This window comes from Solanum tuberosum, unplaced genomic scaffold (genome assembly GCF_000226075.1).
Source record: "Solanum tuberosum cultivar DM 1-3 516 R44 unplaced genomic scaffold, SolTub_3.0 scf00332, whole genome shotgun sequence".
Lineage (NCBI taxonomy): Eukaryota > Viridiplantae > Streptophyta > Magnoliopsida > Solanales > Solanaceae > Solanum > Solanum tuberosum.
The window spans coordinates 8,645-30,644 of record NW_006239255.1 but is presented as its reverse complement, the minus strand read 5'-3'; the positions used below and the strand labels follow the sequence as shown (position 1 = coordinate 30,644).

The 22,000-nt window shown below is 31.8% G+C and overlaps 1 protein-coding gene across 1 annotated transcript; it reads right to left on the bottom strand.

Annotated features, from left to right (window-relative positions):
- Positions 1-16,620: 16,620 nt before the first annotated feature.
- Positions 16,621-19,434, bottom strand: LOC102588093 (probable WRKY transcription factor 26). Its single transcript, NM_001318587.1, is given in 5 exon segments — positions 16,621-17,059; positions 17,244-17,402; positions 17,499-18,055; positions 18,938-19,078; positions 19,174-19,434. Coding segments are annotated over 5 exon segments (1,557 nt in total).
- Positions 19,435-22,000: the final 2,566 nt, after the last annotated feature.

The following is a 22,000-nucleotide window of genomic DNA, read 5'->3' as shown; positions in this document are numbered from 1 at the left end:
TTTTAATGATATATTATGAGCATATATAGATTATTTGGGAGGATTATTTAGCACCAAGATGATGCAAATTTATAAAATCCATGTCTTATAACCATGCATCACCGTATGATTTGAGTATATTGCTAGTCAGTCAACTCCTTAGTGTGACTACCTAGATAGAAGAATCCTTACCACCCAATTAAAAATTAAGCAAATGAGGGATTTCAAAGAAAACATAAGAAATGCTTTAAAATCCTTTAAACAACTGTGTAACTCAAATACAAGGAAATCTTTTACAAAAAAAAAAAAAACTGAAACCCTCTCTAGCAACTAGTCTAAACAGGTATAAGATCTTCTAAAAATATGAATAATGTAAAAAACATACACAATTCCCACCATAAGAAAGGAAGAAGTAGAAGTTGTCAGAGATCACCATCGCCTTCGCCTATGAAACATCATTGATCCTACAACCAGACTATATCAAGTGGCATAACAAGAGTAGTATCACCACAAACAACACATACTGGTAGGCATCATCGACAAACCAAATCCATAGAATAAACCTCCAATAACAGTCATAAGACCGACATCACCAACCAAGTACCTTACCACCCTAAACAGCAATACTCAACGCATTCAACTATTCAGACTTCATGCCTAAGGGCCTATGCATGAAATCTCTCATCAATCTACAATGTATTACTCATTTAGAGATAGATCTAACTACTCAATTAAGTCTAACCTACTTGGGCGCCAAGCAGCTGTTGCAAAAGTCTAAAACATGATCTTTTGACTCCATGAAGGTGAATTCTGATGGAAGTATGCTTGGAATATCATGAACCAGACCGTTGTGAGTGCCACCAACACTAACCCACTTGGGAGAAATAAAAAACTACTAAACTAAACCCAAAACCTTTTTAATAAAACAAGTCCATCATAATAAATATTAAAACAATTTAGAGAACTAAAAAATTGAATCCTCATAAACTCAACTCAATGCTTAAAACAATTAAGCAGAAATAAACGCCTAAGGACTGAAAGTCGTAGTATCAAAACTCTAAATAAGTCAAGAATGAGGATGCAACCACGGAAAACTTAAAAAATTTATCTACTAGTCTAATGAATGTGTCCAAAAGGATGGTCAAGAAATGATAGAAGAACCCGATACCTGAAAGATTAGTTCACCCTTGGATTCGAAGTCAATCGTCCCTTAGTTGAGGTTTTGGATCAGCCGTTGGAAGATGTCCTGTACTTAACAAGAAAAGAACAGGTGCAATATCAATACATAAGCCACATTGTACTGGTAGGATCACACAGACAGTTAGAGATATGAATGTAAACAATTAACTATATTATAGTAACACAAACCAATACATATAATAACAATCATCAATATGTGTAGACTTACAATCACAATATCATGAAACAATGAATACTTGGATGCATGTCCCACATGATCACAAATGGAAATGTCGGGTTCTCTCAAGGAACCATAAATAGATACTCGATACTCGATCCTCTCATGGAATCCCTACACACACTATTAGTGTACCGACGTAGTACCTAAGCCAACCATTGTTAATGCATCGATGCGGTATTGAGTCAACCATATGATATCACATATCAGGCGTGGTACTTGAGCCAACCGTTAGTAATTATACCAGGTATGGTATCCAAGACAATCATCACCTACATCAAATCAAGCTTCATAGAAACTCTAAAGAATTCGAGTTTTTGCCTTTTAAAGTGTCTTGGATTTTTCTTGGTCTAAAACAATAAATAATTTCAAAAATCAATCACAAACGCCTAGTTATACCCAAATTATACTTAAATCCTAACCCCTGACCAATTCATGATCATATTCCCTAACTTAAGGCTTTTTCCCACCAAGAAATCATGCCAAAACCCTCCCCCAAGTGTAATATCTTAGATTCTAAGGCTTAAGAATCAATTTACAAGAGTGGGGAGTAACAAACTTACCTTTACCAATGAATTCCATGGGAAATTGAATGCAAACAACCCTAAATTCCCCTTCCAAATTCTAAGAACTAAAATGCTGAAAATAAGAGGTTTCAAAGCTATGTTTTCATAAAATCCCATTTTACCTTTATAGCGACCCAACTCGCTATAGCAAAAATTACCCTGCTATAGAACCTGCATACTCCCTCTATAGCGCCTGCACACTCCATCAATGATGGTCTGATTCCTGCTATAGCAGAATGCATGAACTTCAGAGACTCTAAAAATCCTATTTTTTACAGCATACCTCCTTCCCTTGACGTTTGGAACTATCCCTTTTATGATAAATTTGATTACGGGAGTTATACTCCTCTGAATTCAATTTCTTAAAGCTCCACAGTTTCCTTAATATCTTGGATACAAAAAAAAAAAACCAAGCCTATACATTACACACCACTCATTTCCGGATGATCCTAGATCACACCTAGCTCAGATTCCGTCAAAGACTAGCTTAGCCTAAAGTTTTTAAGTCGTTATCTGAAAATTTTTCTGGCCCAAATTCTTTAACCATTAGTCTAGTCATAACGACAGGGATGAATCGTTACATGGAATCCATGAGTTTTCACCCCTTTTACGAATGAATCTTCCCTCTCTATTGTTCCCAAGTTTGGAGCATACCAGGAGGGTGTTTTGAGTAACCTCTATCCCTTTTTAAACTGAAGAAGAAGAGTAAGATTATAAAATCTATGTTTTCTAGGTTTTGGCCCCATAACCCTACCATAGAAGCTTGATAGCCGTTATAGTGGTGGCACTAAAGCAGAAAAATTCTCACTATGATAGGGTGACGTCAGCCCGGATCAAATATAATTTCCAAAATTATTGTTATGTCACTCTAATTTAATTTGGTAATGTATTTCAAAATTATCTGGGATTCCATACGAATTACATTTTGAATAACTATGGGATATGTCGTTCAATAGATATTAATTTTGTCATAAATTCCGGCCAAGGGGGAGATTTGTTGGGGTTATTTGCCCTGATTTCTTACCATAAATATGTTTTCCTTTTAGGAAAAGGTTTTAATATTTTGAGTAGTCCCTTTCTTGTAGGAAAGGTTTTAGGACTTTATAAATATAGGTTTGTTCCTTCTAACTTAATTAGCATTCACAATGTAGTCCGAGGGTTTTGAGAGTCGCGGTTATGGAGGAAAATTTTGTGTGCCTCCTTGTATTCCGAGTGAATTAGTTGAGGTTGTTTCTCTGTATATTTTGTACTCTCATATTTATAGTGGATTGCTCATCTCCTTTGTGGACGTAGGTCGATTGACCGAACCACGTTAAATCTGTCTCTTTGATGTGTTTCTCGTTTGTCTTCTTACTCATGGTCTTTCGAGGTTTACTTGCTAGCTTCCGCATTACACCTGCTTATTTCGGTCCTAACAAGTGGTATCAGAGCCATGGTTCAATAATGGAGCCAGGTAGAGATGGGTGTTCATCTTGGCGGGTGTAGTTCTAGCCGCAACCCTTTTGATAGTAATGAAGATTTTGTTGGAGAAATTGTTTCAGAGAGGTTCTCTGTTTCGAGACGTAGATTTGATGGAGGAGATTATGGAGAAGAGATGCAAGATCCTAAAGATTATGTGAAGAAGGTGGACAAATTTATTTTGTAGGAAATTCAGGCCAAGGGGGAGATTTGTTGAGGTTATTTGCCCTGATTTCTTACCATAAATATGTTTTCCTTTTAGGAAAAGGTTTTAATATTTTGAGTAGTCCCTTTCTTGTAGGAAAGGTTTTAGGACTTTATAAATATAGGTTTGTTCCTTCTAACTTAATTAGCATTCACAATGTAGTCCGAGGGTTTTGAGAGTCGCGGTTATGGAGGAAAATTTTGTGTGCCTCCTTGTATTCCGAGTGAATTGGTTGAGGTTGTTTCTCTCTATATTTTGTACTCTCCTATTTATAGTGGATTTCTCATCTCCTTTGTGGACGTAGGTCGATTGACCGAACGACGTTAAATCTGTCTCTTTTGATGTGTTTCTCGTTTGTCTTCTTACTCATGGTCTTTCGAGGTTTGCTTTGCTAGCTTCCGCATTACACCTGATTATTTTCGGTCCTAACAAAGTTAATGTAATTGCATCTAAAGATGCTAAAGCCTTTAGCGACATTTATATAAAGTGTTGGTTATAAAAACTTATAGTATTTATAATTGCTGCTAAATATAATATAGCGATAATTATAGCCGTAAAATCCTTTATTTGTCGTAGAGAGAGGGTTCTCACCTAGAATTATTTGTTTATATGAGTAATAGAAATAAGAATATATGCTGTCAAAAGGAAGATATTGGAGACTATGGAATAGGAAATATGAAGGGACTGTCTGCTTTTCTTGCTTCCGCATTACGCCTGCTTATTTCGGTCCTAACACTAATTCCCCCAAGTGTTAAAGAACGTGAAAAATTGAATTAATGTTGTTTTAGACCTTAATTGGGTGAAGAAAACGTGGTTAGGCTTATAAGGGATGGGAAAAGACTAAACTACCCCTTCTAAAACGATTGAGGTGCCTTAAAAGATAGACTTTCACTAAAACAGGCATAACTCTGTACTCCAAGCTCGGAACTACGAAAACTTGGCGGCGTTGGAAAGAGGAGTCAAAGGCCTTTAATTGTATAGGACATGGACCACCTAATTCATTATGTTCTAAGAGATGTGTTCATTTGAGATTGACCCAAGTGAAATCTTACATCAAAACTTAAACGATATGAATGCTTTCAACTCAACTTTGTTCTAGAGAATTCTAGTGACCTTAATTCATGTCCAGAATTATTCTCACGCTAAATAATTGACCTTTACAACTAAGAACAATTAAGAATCACTATGTACGATCTTATACTCAAATGGAGAATGATTCAAGTCTTAACTTGAAAGTTTTAGGATTGATACACTAATGATCACATTCCCTACTCTCCTACTTTATTGTGCGCATAACGAGTTTTGTATGCTAGAAATCAGTTGAGAAGAATAGAGTTTGAGTTGGTTTATTTAGATTTTTAAATATATTGCTTTGATTTTATGAAATTGTTGCAACATGGTTACTTCCCTTACATTTACAATGCTCTTAGAATGCTCTAGGGTGTAAGAATTATGGATTTTATGGTCGGAAATAGTTTTGAAAGAGTGGAGGAAAGTGAAGGGTTGCTCTTGGTTGAAAACATAGATTCAGGCGACATTTGGGAGTTATAATGCCCAAATTTTTGCATAAAGTACTAATAGGGTACTTTGGAAACACTGATATGATGTTATTTTATTAGAAACATGATTTTTGGCTCAAGAGGCACCATTGAAGCACCTCTTGGAATTCTGGGATGAAAAAAACCGCTATAGCGACCATGCTCCACTATAGTGGGAGACGATATAGCGAAATAATTTTCGCTATAGTGATCATGATACAACGGGAGTGTGTCAGTTTGTCACGTCCCGAGACTACCCCCTAAACACGACATGGTTCTTAGATCCACAAGTGATTCCAAGCTAACCTCATGGCATGTCATGACACTAAGATTAATATAAATCAATGATAGAAGATATTTTGTACATGGAAGTTAACTGAAATAGTCTAACAACTCAATAGACAAAATATTTGAGTACATATAAAAAGAAGTCTAAATTGATTGTCTAAAAGTCTCTACTACTATGAGTTGCTAAGACAAGACCCTAGTTAAATCCAAATATCCGAAACTAAAAGTATTGAGAGTGAATAAAAACGTAAGTGTTGTCCTTTGAATAATAAGGACTCACCAACGTTGTTACTAGCTGATTAGAGATAGTACTAACCACAGACTAGATACTGAACGTCAGATACTATATTATCAAACAATATATGCAGAAAGTATGCGGTTAGTACTTTGAATGTACTGAGTATGAGGATTATGCATAGTAAACATTATATCTAAACATACTGAATATGTAAAATATGTTGACGCAATGACCAAGTAAAATATCATGAAACTGAACTATACTGAACAGAAATACATAAGTACAAGGTCATTCAATAACTGATACTAAATCTGACATAAATCATATGAGCTACTACATGGTATTCAGTGTACTACCCTCACACCAAAAAGATAGTGACCAATACTTTACATCGTAAGGACATGATAACTGAGCTAATATTTATCTAAGACAAGTACTACAGTGGTATGTAGTTTTGAGACTTTTTTTTTATTTTTTGTTAGTTTTGGGACTTAGAGATAGCTACTAAAGTTCCACAAATACTGACCAAAAACCTTCATTCCTATGGTTTCCCGATGCTAAGTATACTACCAACAGAAACATGCATAATCTGGAAATAGTAATAATATGATAACATAGAATCATACTGATAACTGATACATACTAAATAGCTCATAAGTTATGATAGTTGAAATTATACTGAGAGATACTTTATCTAAAAGAATCTTATATCATGATACTGGAAATAATTTAGAAGATACTTTATCCGAAAGCATCTAAATTATGAAAATCTGATAATCTGAGACATGCATCTGAAATAACATAATTCTGAGTCATGAAAATACTTGCCTACTATGGATTTATGGAATTGTCATTAAAAATATGGAATTATAATTGAAATTATAGAATTTATGAGTAAAACATATAACTAGGGATTGATCATGAAGGAAAACTAATTTACAATGAAAACTGATGAAGATCATAGAAAGTTATAACTTGTAGTAATCATAAACTTGAGAAATTGGGGTTTTCTTTGGACTCAATGGGTGAAGGTATACCCATTGATGAAATCCCACATACCTGGAGTAGAAACCTAGCTTGAATTCCTTCAATGGAGACTTAGAGCTTAAACCCTAGTTCTTGCTTGAGAAAAGACTCTCGAGAGAAGAAATTAATTTTGGGGAAGTTATGAGTGTAAGGGAGGGTTTAGCCTAATAAAAGTCTTCTAATACCACTTAAAATAGGTCAAAACAACATAGTATAAGAAGTAAAAAAAGTGGAAAAAAGACAAAAATAACCCTAAATTAAAATTGATGGAGGCCCTTTATGGGTGACTTCCACGGACCACATAACACTTCATGGTCTGTAAAGGTACTGGTAAAAGTAGAGCAAATCCTGAGTACTGAAGCTCGATGTCTATAGACCCTGCTACGGCCCGTGGACACTTCTATGGTCCGTCAAACTTCTCGTGAGAAGCTGAGTTTAACTGAATTTCTAAGGGTCAACTCTACGGACCCTTGTACAGTTCATGTATCATTACACGGCCCGTACAAGTTTCCATAAAATTCAGGATGTTCTGGGTTATAAAGTGTTGATCTAAAGATGAAGCAATAGAAACGTTTGGGAAATACAAAATTGAAGTTGAAAATTAGTTGGATAAAAATTATTATAAGTGATAGAGGTGAAGAATATGAATCTCCTTATGCAGAAATATGTTTGGAAAATGGAATCATCCATCAAATTACTGCCCCTTACTCGGCTCAATCTAATAAAATTGCGGAAAGGAAAAATCAAACTTTGAAGAAAATGATGAATGTATTACTTATAAGTTCAGGTTTACACAAACTTGTGTGAGGAAAGCTATCCTTACAGCAAATCAAATACTCACTAGAGTTTTCCACAACAAGACACAGTCTATTCCATATGAGAAATGGAAAAGGAAGAAAACTCAACTTGAAATATTTCAATGTGTGGGTGTGGCTAGCCAAAGTCCAAGTTTTCATACCTAAAATAGTCAAATATGACCTAAGACTTAAGAGTGTGAACTGTGTTTCCATTGAATATGCCACAAATAATAAAGCATGTCGATTTTTGGTTCATAAGTCATGATACGATAATTGAATCATATAATGTTGAGTTCTTTGAACACATTTATCTGTATAAAACTATACTTGAGTTGTGTAGTGAAGGGTCTAAACGGCCTCGGGAAGAACCAAAGGAGAATGTACCTAATAAATAGATTTCAAGATGCAGTAAACGTCAAAGGACATCAACTTTCTTTGGATATGATTTTGTAACATTCCTCTTTGAAAATGAGCCTCAAACATTCAAAGAAGTTATGTCCTCTGCGGACTCATCGTTTTGGAAAGAGCATGTCAGTAGTGAGATGGATTAAATCTTGAGCAATCATATTTGGGAGTTGGTTAATCTTCCTCCAGGAAACAAACCTTTGGATTCAAAACGGATCTTCAAAAGGAATATGAAAGCCGATGAAACTATTGAAAAATACAAAGCAAGACTTGTCGTCAAAGGCTTTAGACAGAAAGAATGTTTTGATTATTTTGACACATACTCGCCAATAACCAGAATTTCATCTATTTGGCTATTAATTGCACTAGCTACAAAATATATGGCCTTGAAATCCATCAAACGAATGTAAAACAACTTCCTTAAATGGATATTTGAAAGAAGAAATTTACATGGAACTACACGAGGGCTTTGTGGTTCATAGTAAAGAAAAGAAAGTGTTTAAGTCACTTTATGGACTAAAACAAAAATTCAAACAATGGCATGTGAAGTTTGACTAAATCTTGTTGAAAAATGGATTTAAGATTAATGAATGTGATAAATGTATTTACATTAAAGACACTCCAAATCGAGTAACAACATTGCTAACATAAATGTTACTAATCGTGCTTGCTAGTAAGTTTGATATGAAAGATTTAAGAGTCGCCGATTTGATATTAGGAATTAAGATTCACAAAACTCCTCAAGATCTAGCATTGTCTCAATCTCATTATATCCGAAAGGTACTTGAAATATTCAAGTATTTGAACTTCAAAGTGCAAAAATATCAATTGATATGAACCTTGATCTCGTTAAGAATAAATGTGAAAGTTAATTAGTCTCAATTAAATTATGCTAGAGTGTTGGAAAGTTTGATGTACATCATAATTATACACGACCACACATAAATTGCGTTATATGTAAATTAAGTCGATACACAAGTTATCCCAACCAAAATCATTGGATAGCAATTAAATGAGTTTTGGAGTACTTAGATCACACTCAAAAAAAAAATTGTATTACAATAAGTATCCAACAGTTGTTGAAGATTACAATGATGCAAATTTAATTATTGGGTCAACTGATACTAAGTACACAAGTGGATATGTTTTCATAATTGGTGGAGGAGAAATATCTTGACAATCATCCAAACAAACATGTATAGCTCGCTCTAAAATGGAGTCTGAGTTCATAGTATTAGAAAAGGCAGATGAAGAAGTCGAATAACTCCAGAATTTCTTAAAAGATATTCCATTTTGGCCAAAATCAATGGGCCCTATATGCATACATTGTGATATCCAAGCTACAATAAGAAGAGTTGGCAGTGTTATGTATAGTGGTAAGTCTCGTCACATACGATGAAGATACAATTCTGTTAGACAACTATTCTCTAGTGAAACTATTACAATTTACTATGTAAAGTCAAAGAATATTGTGTTGGATCCACTTACAAAAGGCCTAACTAGAGCGGGGGTTGAGAAATCATCAACGGAAATGGAACTATGGCCAAGGACAAGTCATCGTGACGGTATCTCTTCCTAGAAGACTGGAGATCCCAAGATCTAGGTTCGAGAAGATCAAACAAATATGAGACAACAGTTCAACATTGTCAAAATAATTTTTATGGTCCATTCTCATATGAGACAATGTACAATAACACGGATAAGGGTATTAAGACTTTTTAATGATTTTTAAGTTTGATACAAGGTATATCAAATGGTGTATCTACGAGATAAAACATTTAGAAATCACTTATGTAAGAGTCCGTTTGGATTGACTTTAAAAAGTAGCTTTTAAGCTTTAAAAAATAAAAAGTCAAGCTGAAATGACTTTTAAATAAAAAATAAAACGTAGGTAGAGACCTACTTTTGGTTTTTAATTTTTTTTGAAGTCATTTTAAACTTATTTTAAATTATTTTAACTTTGTCAAACACTCCTCAACTTATTTTAAGTCATTTTTGACTTATTTTAAGTTATTTTTATATTTGTCAAACACTTCTAGAAAGTAAAAACTGACTTAAAAGTAGGTTTGACCAACTTTTAAGTCAATCCAAACACCCTCTAAGCGTGAAGTGTAAGTCACTTCAAGGAAAATCCAATAAGGTAAGTTCTCTACACACTTATGAACTAGGAAGTATTCATGGTAGAAACGAACAAAATAATGAGAACGGAAAATAGTTGAAGGGTTGATTGTGTGACTTATGTTGTCTAGGTATACATGAAAGCTCGACGGTTAAAATATATCAAATCTGCTAATTAATGGCCGAGTATATCCGATATATGTTCACTATGAAAAGTTAAAAAGACCTACTTATCCAGACGCAATTAATCCTTACTTACGAATCACACAATTTTCATGCATATGTTTTAACAATATCTATTTCCCATTCATGTGGGGGATTGTTGGGTTTAAGTAAGGTGTGAATTGGGAAATGTGGGGGAATCAAGTCAAGGAAAAATGAAAAGTTAACTCCCACATTGGTAGAAGAAAGGAAAAGTTTTGTCCTTATATTAGCAAACACTTTCTAATTTAACTCTCAAAGGTTTTTTTTTAAAGGGTGTCCTCCGCGCCATCGTCGTCGCTCGCTCGCTCGGATTGACTTCGACAATGACAAATGATGTGATTGACTGATAATTTATTTAGAAAAAAAATATTTATTGATCTCATTAATTAATTTATTTTTTCTTAATATTAATTCGGAATTATTAATTAATTAATTTGAATTTTGTGGACTGCTTCGGAAAGGACATGTTCCTTTCGAACAAACATTTCTTTTTTCAAAAGACACCATGACTGTTTTGAACAAGTTAATTCGTACCTATAGTTGACTATAAATAGAGAAGTTTTCTCTCATTTTTCTGAATTGAATTTCTTCCTTCTTTTGTATACATTTTCTTACAAGCAAAGTAGGGTCTATGTGTGATCTCGTCGCTGCTTTTTGAGTTCGACGAAGTTATTGAAATTTGAGGTACCACTACTTCTTTAATAGGTTATTCATTTTATCTCCGAGGAAATAATCCACAACCTCGAATACAACGAGGGGATTAAATTCTTTAAGAACACAATAAATTTTGTGAATTCGAATATTTTTATTTCTTTTCAGCTTCATAATTTTCTGGTTTACTATTCTTAGTACAGGGACAACAATGGTTTAATTGGGCCACAACCCTTGTTTATTTTTACCCCCATACTAAAATGGATTTTATTTTTTTTGAAAAAATCCTTTTGGCCAGAAAATTTGGCTAGAATGATATTTTACCTATGTTATTTTACTTTTTAAAAATATTTTTACCTTTTTAACTTTAATACCTTTTAATTAAACAATGAAAAACATATCAGTTTATTTTAAAATTAAAAAAATATTATAGACTTTTTAAATTTCTGGCTAAATTTTCTAGTCATTTAGCATTGTTCTTTTTTTATTATTTGTGATCATTAAAGATGGATTAATGATCTTCTTTTCTGCCATTTTGCTTCTTTCTACCACTAATCACCTAAATTTGATAAATCAAAAGATTAGTTCATTGTAATCACGATAAACTTGACGTCCCTCTTATTGAACACAATTCTACGAGTTCCGATGTTAATAAATTTCACAATAAGATAATGTTGTGCAAACTCTTTTTACTTCTCTGCCTAATAATTGTGTTGTCCTTCTATTTTACGACGTGGTTGTTGGGTGTACATAGGTTGATTTGGTTTGATTTTTCATTAAAAACCTAAATTAATTATGTCGGTTTATTAAATCTAAAAATCAAATCAAACCACATAAAGTCAGGTCTTTCGGTTTCGACTTTAGTCGATTTTTTACAATTATACGGTGTTTAAAAAAGAGATCAAATATACTTTCACTTACCTGTGTGATAAACTAAACTTTAAAAATGTTAAATGAATAGTCTTTGAAAAGACGGTAAAATTCACATGAGTACAAAATACTTTTATTGAAATATGAACGTTCATTATGTTAAATTAATAAGATTAAAGGTTATAGTCAAACTGAATACAAAACAAAATATTTACAAAGTAAATTGTTAACTTCGTATTTGAAAAACTATAACAATATAATTTTAACTTTCAATCTTAATACAAAATAAAATATTTACAAAATTTTACAAGCCCAAATTTGAAATAATATATCTAAACATTGAAAACTATAAACTAACTAAAAATATATTAACAAAGTAGATTATAATAACATTTTTTATCTATAAATAAAATAAAATTATATATATTATGTAGATTTAATTTGGGTTCGATTTGACTTTTTTTCTTTTAATACCAAACCATGAGTGATCGATTTCTTTTCAACGCCAAAGCAATAAAACCAAACCACAAATCAATTTTTTCAATTTAATTTGATTCCTCAATTTGATTTGATTTTACAATTTAACTTGTACACCCTTAGTTGCCCCCTCTTACAATTTGTCTTGCAAGTTGCAATGATTAGTGAGACTGCCTTATATTTGCAGCAGATGTTATTGAATTTTTTTCCCCCTCTTCTTAGAGGGAGAATAGATTTTGCCGAGAATCAGAAGTCTAATCGAGGATCATTTGGTAGGGTATATAAGAATAATGTTGAATAGAGTGTATTAGTAATGCTGACATTATTTATGTATATATTATGTATTATGTATTATTTAATTTGGTGTATTAGAAATAACATGTACTACATAATTTCTTAAAAAAATAATATTTTATTATAAAAATATCCTACACAAATAGTGGAAAAGATGTAGAAAGGTCATTTTTGAGAGGCAATTGTGTTTTTAATTATGCTAATGCATGTATTAAAACCCCTTGCATTACTAGTACCATAGATTTTTATGTATTCATTATACATACTTTAATATCAAATAAAATGTGCATTAATTATATATAGATTGAAAAATATACCAAACAAGATGCTATATATCAAATAAACTAATATATGCATTATTTTTTTCTAATGTACTCTACCAGACAACTATTGGTATTCAATATTTACGAAAGGTAGGGGACAATAAATGATCATAAAGTTCTTTAAATATATGCGGTAACATGTGCTACATGATTCAACATTCATGTGTGTGTGGAGAAATTTAGTTGATGTACTCTTCGATTTAAATTTATTTGTTTTACTTTTTTTTTAGTGTTCATTTCTTTAAAAAGAATGTCTCTTTTTTTTTACAATTTTTTTATTTCAACTTTTCGCCTACCTGAAGATTATAAAAATCTACATATTTTAAATTTAAGACCATGAGAATCAGACCATCTCCAATCCACTTCTATTTTACTCTTCATTCTCTATATTTGGAGAGTAAAATAGAGAATGGGCTCTCCAACCATTTTCTAAATGACTCTCTATCCTCCATTTATAGAGAGGTGAATAGTAGTTCTCCAAATTTTGGAGAACTACTATTTACCTCTCTATTTCTACTTTTTTATTTATTTTATTATTTATTTTTATTATTTTTGTAATTAACATATTATTTTTCATATAAGCCCATTAATTATATCTCTATTATTAGTAATTCATTTTAAATGTAATATAACATTTTAAAAAATATATTATTTAAAATATACTACTTTCATCCCGAATTAATAATGTTTCAATTTTTTAAAATTTCTTCACTTTAATATAGTTTGATATCATTATTAATTTTTACTATGAAGAATGCACAAAATTAAAATGCAAAGATGAAAATTTTAATTTAAAAATACAATACATAACATAATAATTTTATCACAACAATAATTTAGTAATCCGGTTGGTCGGTTTTAGATTTAACAATATTCGGAAAAAATTAGTGTATGATCCACATAATTAGTGTAGTTGTGATTGCGGTTGTGCTTGTTGATTTCTTTTTTCAATTATTCGTAATTGTTCTTGTTGCATGAAAATCTCCAATATGAACAATCTTTAGCTAGACATAAATAATTAAGGATAAAAATGCTCATTTTAAACTCCGTAATGTATTAATAGAGTATTTATGGGAGCAATATAATAATCTTGAAAGTAGAGTATTTATGTAATTATATTTCATTAATAATTTCACTTTTATTTGAATTATCCATTAATTTGTATATTATATAATATTAACTTGCAATTTATGTTATTTAGAAATTTAGGGGGAAAATATAATTTTATAATAAGTAAAGAATTTGAAAAACAATTTTTTATATTAGATGAAAATTATATAAAGTTATTATTTGGAAAAAAAGAAATAAAGGATGCATATTATGAAATAAGAATGAAATAGAAATAATAATATATTATTGAAGAGAGAGAAAAAGATTCTTTTTTAGAGAGTAAAATAGAGAATTAGGTTGGAGTTGGTTGTCTGGAAAAAAAAAATTATATTTAGAGAGTAAAATAGAGATTAGTGTTGGAGATGCTCTCATAACTCTTCTTTACTTTATAAAATTTCGTGTCAAATTAAAATTGGAAGGAAACGATAAATGAGTAAAACACACAGTTTCTCTTTTGAATATTTGTCTATTTATCGAATGACTTCTTGTCATATTACTTTTCTTTGTGCCATCAAATGACTTGACAAAAGAAAAGAAAAAAAGATCAAAATGCTGACATGGAATCCACGTAGACTCAGTAGGACCCACTCAAAAACAACCCCAATCACCTAGAACCTGACAGCGTAAAACCGTCACAACTGAAGTTCGTTACTGACAATCTAAAAAACCGATCAGATCAATATAATTAGGCAATTTTTTCAAATATAATTATTACCCACTTCATAATTATCAACAATTTTCTTTCTAATTCTAGAATAATCCAAAAATAGAAAAGACAAAATTAAATTGTCATTCAAATTTTTAGGACACTTTACATTTTCCGTGGTTGAATTTTTTTTTTCATTTTGAGGAGATATGTCAGATCCAAACAATTACAAGGCAACAGGTGTACAAACACCAACGGCACCTCCGTGCTCTGTAGACACGGAGAGCCAGACTCCAGCCACCGGAGGTACACAGACACAGACACAGACACAGAATCCTCCGGTGGCTGGCACTGGGGTGGGACGATTCATCGAGAGATGGAAGAGAGAAGATATGCTGAAGAAGGGTTGTTTCGGCTTACGTTGTATTGCTTTGCTTTTCTCATTGTTTGCTTTCATAATCATGGCTAGTAATAAGCATGGTGATTGGAGAGATTTTGATAAATATGATGAATATAGGTACATATTTATGATTTCACATGATATGAAGCTAGTGTTTGACCATAGATTTGAATTTTGAAAATTTATCTTCAGATATCTGTTTGGGCATGAAAATCTTCAAATATCCTCAAGTTTCTAAAAACTGTGTTTTTGGAACTTCCACTCACCAAGCTACGATCTTTTTTTTCAAAGTAAAATGCATATCCAAACACCAATGATCAAAAACTCAAATATTCAAGTTTCAACTTTAAGATCTATGGCCAAACGGGAGCTATACTAACATGCTAAATTTGCCTTGAGTTTTTGTTTTATGATCTTTGTAATTGAATTTGTATTTTGGGATGTTGGCAAATGCAGGTATTTGCTAGCTATAGCAATTCTATCTACATTGTATACAATATTGCTAGTGCTGATTCAAGTTTACCAACTTTCAACTAACAAGGAAATATTTTCGCGGAAGAATTCAGCTTTTCTCGATTTTTTTGGTGATCAGGTTTGTGATTTCTTTTTTTTACATAATAGAACTGTTAACTCTGTGAATTATCCATTGATTTGGAATCGCGATTGAATTGCAGTTGATGGCATACTTGTTACTATCAGCTGCTTCATCTGCTGTACCGCTGACAAACAGAATGAGAGAAAATAATGACAACATATTCACAGATTCTTCAGCATCAGCAATCGGCATGGAGTTTGTGGCATTTCTAGCTATGGCAGTGTCAGCTATCGTTTCTGGATATAAACTTTCGAAACAAACCTACCTTTGATAAGATAGATAGTACTTAAAACATACTGTTTCATTGATAATTCTTTTGATTCTCTACATTTCCTTCATTTGTTACAAATGTATCCACCTTTTGCTCATTGAAGAAGTCCTATTTCTGTATCTTGCTCTGTGTTGTTCGTTTGGTAAATCAATTAGTTGAGGTGTAGAAATTTCCACGAACTTCTAGAAACATCATATGCAGACGTAGTCAAATCTGAATTTTGCATCAAGAAAAGATGGTAACCAAATGTTGATACCAACTGAGGGACAATGCTTACTGATAGATGTAACTACTCGCGTAGAAAGTGATCATTTTAATAATGCAGTTTATCGTCAAAGTTTAGAAATGAACTCTGGTATGGTTGGTGGAAGTTTCCTCTTGATTTATTGTTAAGCAAAAATGAGAAACTCAGAGGGATACAACTGAACGGAAACTTCTAAAGAATGAATATTCAACTTCACATACGCAAAAAAAATATCAACTTTCAACCATGAAACCTCAGTCCCCAACCTTACACTGATAAATTTGTGTATACAAAAAAGAAAAATCTTAATGAGAAGTTACAGATGCTAAGAAATCCAGAGCAAGGCTCGAAACAAATAAAATAATGGACTAACTCTTATTGTGGAATCGTAAAACCTAACTACGTATTCTAGAAGGAAAAAAAAAACTATCATAAGTTACAACGAATACAGTGACTTGAGAAAGAAATCTCTATCTTTTGTATTTTGGTATGGAGGAATTTCAGTTAAGGAAAGAGTTGAAGAATAAATCATCTTTAGGTTCTTCTTTGCTTATTGGCTTGGAATTGTTCGTGTGCTGCATTTGATTCATGTAAGATCCCGATGAGTTTCCAAATCCTGAATAACTTGAACTTCCAGAGCTCTGTAGCATCTGCAGGGTGATTGGTGGTTGGATCTGCGTTGTGTTAAAAAATGTGTCATTAAAATTCATTCCCTGATTAGAATGATTAGCCAACACTGTAGGCCTTGGAACTACTGGCATGTTGTTGTTGCTTCCAGTTGGAGGTCTATTCATTGCGTAGCTACCACTACCACGTGCTGCAGGAACATCATGGTTGTGTTTTCCTTCATAAGTTGTGATAACTGCTCTTAGATCATGAGATGCTCGTTCTACATGCTTCCTAACCGGACATCCAGTAAATGTGCACTTGTAGTAACTCCTATAAAGACATAGCAAAGACACACATTTAGACTTACTTTTCATTCAAAATTTCAAGGACATGACCTAAGAACGGGGAACGTGTGTCATAAGAGATTTATGCTAACTGATCATTCAATTCTTTGCATAGTAAGATGTAGTAATGAGAAAAACAACTAATGTTATATGGTGTAGGGATTGCTAACCTTGGGTTCGGATTTCCTTTGACAACTTTTTGTCCATATTTTCTCCATCTATAACCATCATCAAGAATATCAATGTCGCTTGTGGTTTGAACTACGATTCTAGGTTCACGTACTGTTCTACTTGCAGATGATATAACCTCGTTTTCATTGTCACCCTTCCTGAAAGGACAATTAACACGACAGGACATTTAGTTTTCATATCAATTAGTATCAACAAAAGGAAAACATTTGAAAGATTTCGTGTTAAAAGCTTACCATCTCTTTGCCTCGGGTTCATTTTCTCCTGACTTACTGATAGGAGAGCCTTGATCAACATCTTCATCTCCAAAAGAAGCTGAAGAATTGTCTGTGACAGCAAAGGAGTCTCTTTGACCATTTTCATGAAACGCGTTTGGCTGATTTGTTACATCCAAGTTGGAGTAAGCAAGGTTTTGAACTGATTGTGAAGATGATCTTCTAGTGGATTGAGGTTTTGGATGATTATGGCTCCCCTTATAAACTATCTCAGTAATGTGTCCATCCAAGTTCCTTTCAACCTTCTTCTTTGTAGGACAATTGGGAAATGTACACTTGTAATAACTTCGCGGATTCTCACTTCCTTTCACTTGCTTTTGTCCATATTTCCTCCAATTATATCCATCTTCCGCCTTCTGTTCTCTAACATATTGCGATGGTTGACAGTAATGCACCGGAGCAGGATTATTCGGCATGTTCTCTTGAGAAAAGCTTTGAATTGGAGCCACTTCTGATTTCACTCCAGTTTTTGCTGTGGAGAATTCAGTTGTCTGTTGTTGCCTTGTCATTAAGTCTTCCTGTTTAAGTCAATTAATTAAGATTAGAGAAAGAAAAGAAAAGGCAATTGTGGTTGTTGGTCTAAGAAGACTTTTATTAGTATCTATATTTTATTGCAAATTGCAATCTTGCTTCCATGTTATTACCAGGAAATGCACAACATAACTTCAAACCGAATATTATTTGCAAATTAATGTTTATTATACTGTTCTGTTCATTATTTCAACTTCAAACTTAGAATTTCGGAAATTGAAGTTTGATTACATAACCCTTGGAGAAAAAAGTTCAAAACTTATTAGGTGAGTATTTGGCGTGAAATAACGATTCTCACTCACAACACATCATTCATGTGTAAACACAACTTCAAACTTCCAACAAAATATTTCTTTTCAACTTCAAAATACTCTTCTTTTTTTTAACTTCCGAATTGTTTCATTCTTATAAACTAAACTTTTCAGCAAATTAAAGAGATAGACATGTTATGGAATTGGAATATTTGAGGGGAATATTCTTGGACAGTTCAAACTATATAATTATTAACTGTCAATAAACTTGAAAAGTTTGACATTTCTTTAAAGGTTCATAAAAGAAATGGGGTAAATACTAGTCAATGCATTACATATTTTACACAAAACCCACCTTTTTAGTTGTCACAATTCAATTAACGAAAATCAATTTGAATAATTTTCGAATCTAAATTGAATCGGAATAGTTCAATACTTTAAATTCCAAATACAAATATTTAAAAACTATATGAAAAATACCATAAAAGTCACGATATTTTTCATATTACATTTTAAAATATCAGTCAAAACTCAGCATTCACCCGGTTTGACTCTCAGGAACTGAAATGTAAAAAGAAACAGAGGAAAATAACTTGAAATTTTCAAACAAGTTCATACCAATGAGTTTCTTGGAGCAGAAGATTGAAAGATTGACGATGAAGTAGCAGGCCTACTTTGGAAAGAAAATTCAGAACTCCTTGAATTCCCCTCTTTAGAATTCAAATTACCAAAACTCCCTGTAGTTGGTGATGAAAGAGTCTGCTCAAAAGTAAAAACCAAATCCCGATTAGACAAGTAAACAAAAACGTATACAGATAATATTTTGAATAATTTTCTCGTAAAGAACAACTTACATTTGAATTGTTGAACAAAACAGGGGAGTCCAAAAGCATTGATGGACTTAAAGAATGGGGGAAAGCAAGATAAGAAGAAGGCGAAGCCGGTGATGAAGATGAGTTAATCATTGGAAATGACTTAATTCTGTCATCGCTAAATCCCCAATTCTTATTGTTATTATTATTATTATCATTATTATCAGAAAGAAGATCGCTAAACGAAGAAGTCATGAATTGAGAAGAAGAAAATGAGTTAAATGAATTCATGAAAGTGTTCATATTTCCACCTGAAGAAGCCATTTAAAAAAACAAGACAAGAAAATTCAAACTTGTTGAAATGTATTTTGAACAAAAAACAATTTAAGAGGAAAAATGATGAGTACTTAGATTTTATAAAAGAAAATAAGGGGGCTGTGGTATTTGTAGTTATAAAATTTTTGGTGTTTTAGGCTTTTTCTAGGAAGCTAAAAGGTACTTTTGACCGTGGAATTTTTAGAAATCTTTTTTTCTAGTTTTTGTGATAGTCAAAGCTTGTGGATTTGACCAATTCTCGGCGGCTCATTCAGAAGGGAGCTGAGGATTTATCCTCTATGGTTAATAACATCGTACACCCACATGACACACACATCACAAGAGCATCTCCAACCCACCTCTATTTTACTCTCCATTCTCTATATTTGGAGAGTAAAATAGAGAATGGGCGCTCCAACCCAACTCTATATCACCCTCTATTCTTCATATTTAGAGAGGTGAATAGTAGTTCTCCAAACTCTATTTCACTTTTTGAATATTTTATTATTATTTTTATTACTTTCTAATTAACATATTATTTTACATATAATGTCATTAATTAAATATTTACTATTCATACTTCTTTTAAATGTAATATAATATTTTAAAAAATATATTATTTAATATATACTACTTTCATCCCGAATTAATAGTATTTTGTTTTTTTTTAATTTTCGTCGATAATATAATTTGATTTTATTATTAATTTTCACTATAAAGAATACACAAAATTAAAATGATAAGATGAAAATTTTAATTTAAAAATATAATACATAACATACATTTTGAACTCCGTAATGCATTAATAGAGCATTTATGGGAGCAACGTAATAATTTTGAAAATTGAGTGTTTATGTAATTGTATGTCACTTTTATTTGAATTTGTCCCCTAATTTATGTATTATATTATATTTTCTTGCAATTTATGTTATTTAAAATTTAGAATAAAATACAATTTTATATTAAATAAAAAATAAATTTTTAGATCACATGAAAATTATATAAAGCAATTATTGGGAAAAAGAAATAAAGGATTTATACTATGAAATAAGAAAATAAGAATGAAATAGAAATAATAATAATATAATATTGAGGAGAGAGAAAAAGATTCCTTTTTAGAGAGTAAAATAGAGAATTGGGTTGGAGTTGTTATCTGAAAAAATAGAGAACTCTATATTTGGAGAGTAAAATAGAGTGTAGGGTTGGAGATGCCCCAAGGCAAAATGCAAATACATAGTACCACGTCGCGTTTACACCAGATCAAATAATTTCATTTTGATAGATTTAAAAATAAAGAGGGAAATGCATATCGTTTAGTTATAATTTAAAAAAATGTCATATGTTTATTTTTACTTGTCGTATTTGATTCTCGAGAGTCAAACTGGATGAACTTTGATTAATATTTTTAAGATATGTTTTTTTATTACATTAATACGAAAATGATTGTAATTTATAATATTTTTCGTGTACTTTTTTAATATTTAATTAATTCAAAATTCAAAATATTAAATTAATCTAATTTGATTTAGCTCCAAAAATTAGTCGAACTGGCTCTCATGAAGCGAAACGTGACAAATAAAATTGAACGCATGGGATATTAATGTATAAAAAAACATATCTATTATATAGCAGGTGACCCTATGTGTAAAACCTTATCGCGGGAGAGTTTTTCTCCAATGAGTAATTTGATGTGAACGTCGAATATATTTATTTCTTATGTTGTAATTTATGTTACATTATTTAACTTATCACAAAAATTAAGAAAGAAATGAAAAAATATGAAATTTATGGTATATAACAAAATTTAAAAGGAAAGCATCGCATAAATTAGAACCAAAGGGACTAATTTTTTAGCCACGGATTATGCATACTTAAAATAGTAATACCTCTATCCTTTAGTTAGTTGACATTTTTCATAATTAGTAATAATATTAATTCAAATCTTGTTGTTGGTATTATTCTAACATTAGTGGAACTCTAGTCCATGGGATACCTTTCCTCTCTCTCTCTTTTTAGCATCTTGGATCCATTATCTTTGTAGATTAGCTTGGAAAAGTCCATATAAGACATGTGAATTATGGTTAAATATCAAATAGTTTCTTTTGTTACTTTTGTTGGGAACAACTCGATCGGCCACATAAAAGTCATTCTTGGTCTTAAAAAGTAGTATCATGTTTTAATTTACTTTTTAAGAAAAACTGATTTGATATAAACTTTAAGAAAACAAATAAATAAATTTAATATTCTGATCATAATCAAAATTTAAGAAAGTACTTCACACGGAATTTCACATATAACACCAACATCGATCTACGTTATATTTTGCAAGAAATTTAAATGATAATCCGCATCTGCCTCACACCCGCATATAATTGATTTTTATTTCAACTCATTGCACTCCCGCCCCACCACCCGTACCTTCATTTAAACTCGCCTTGCCTCACTCCGCCCTCGCTAAAAATATGCCAAGTTTGGAATGCATTTATTTTTAAAATATAATAAAAAATAAGACAAACAAATTACAATAAAGGAGTATAAAAGATTAATAGTATAT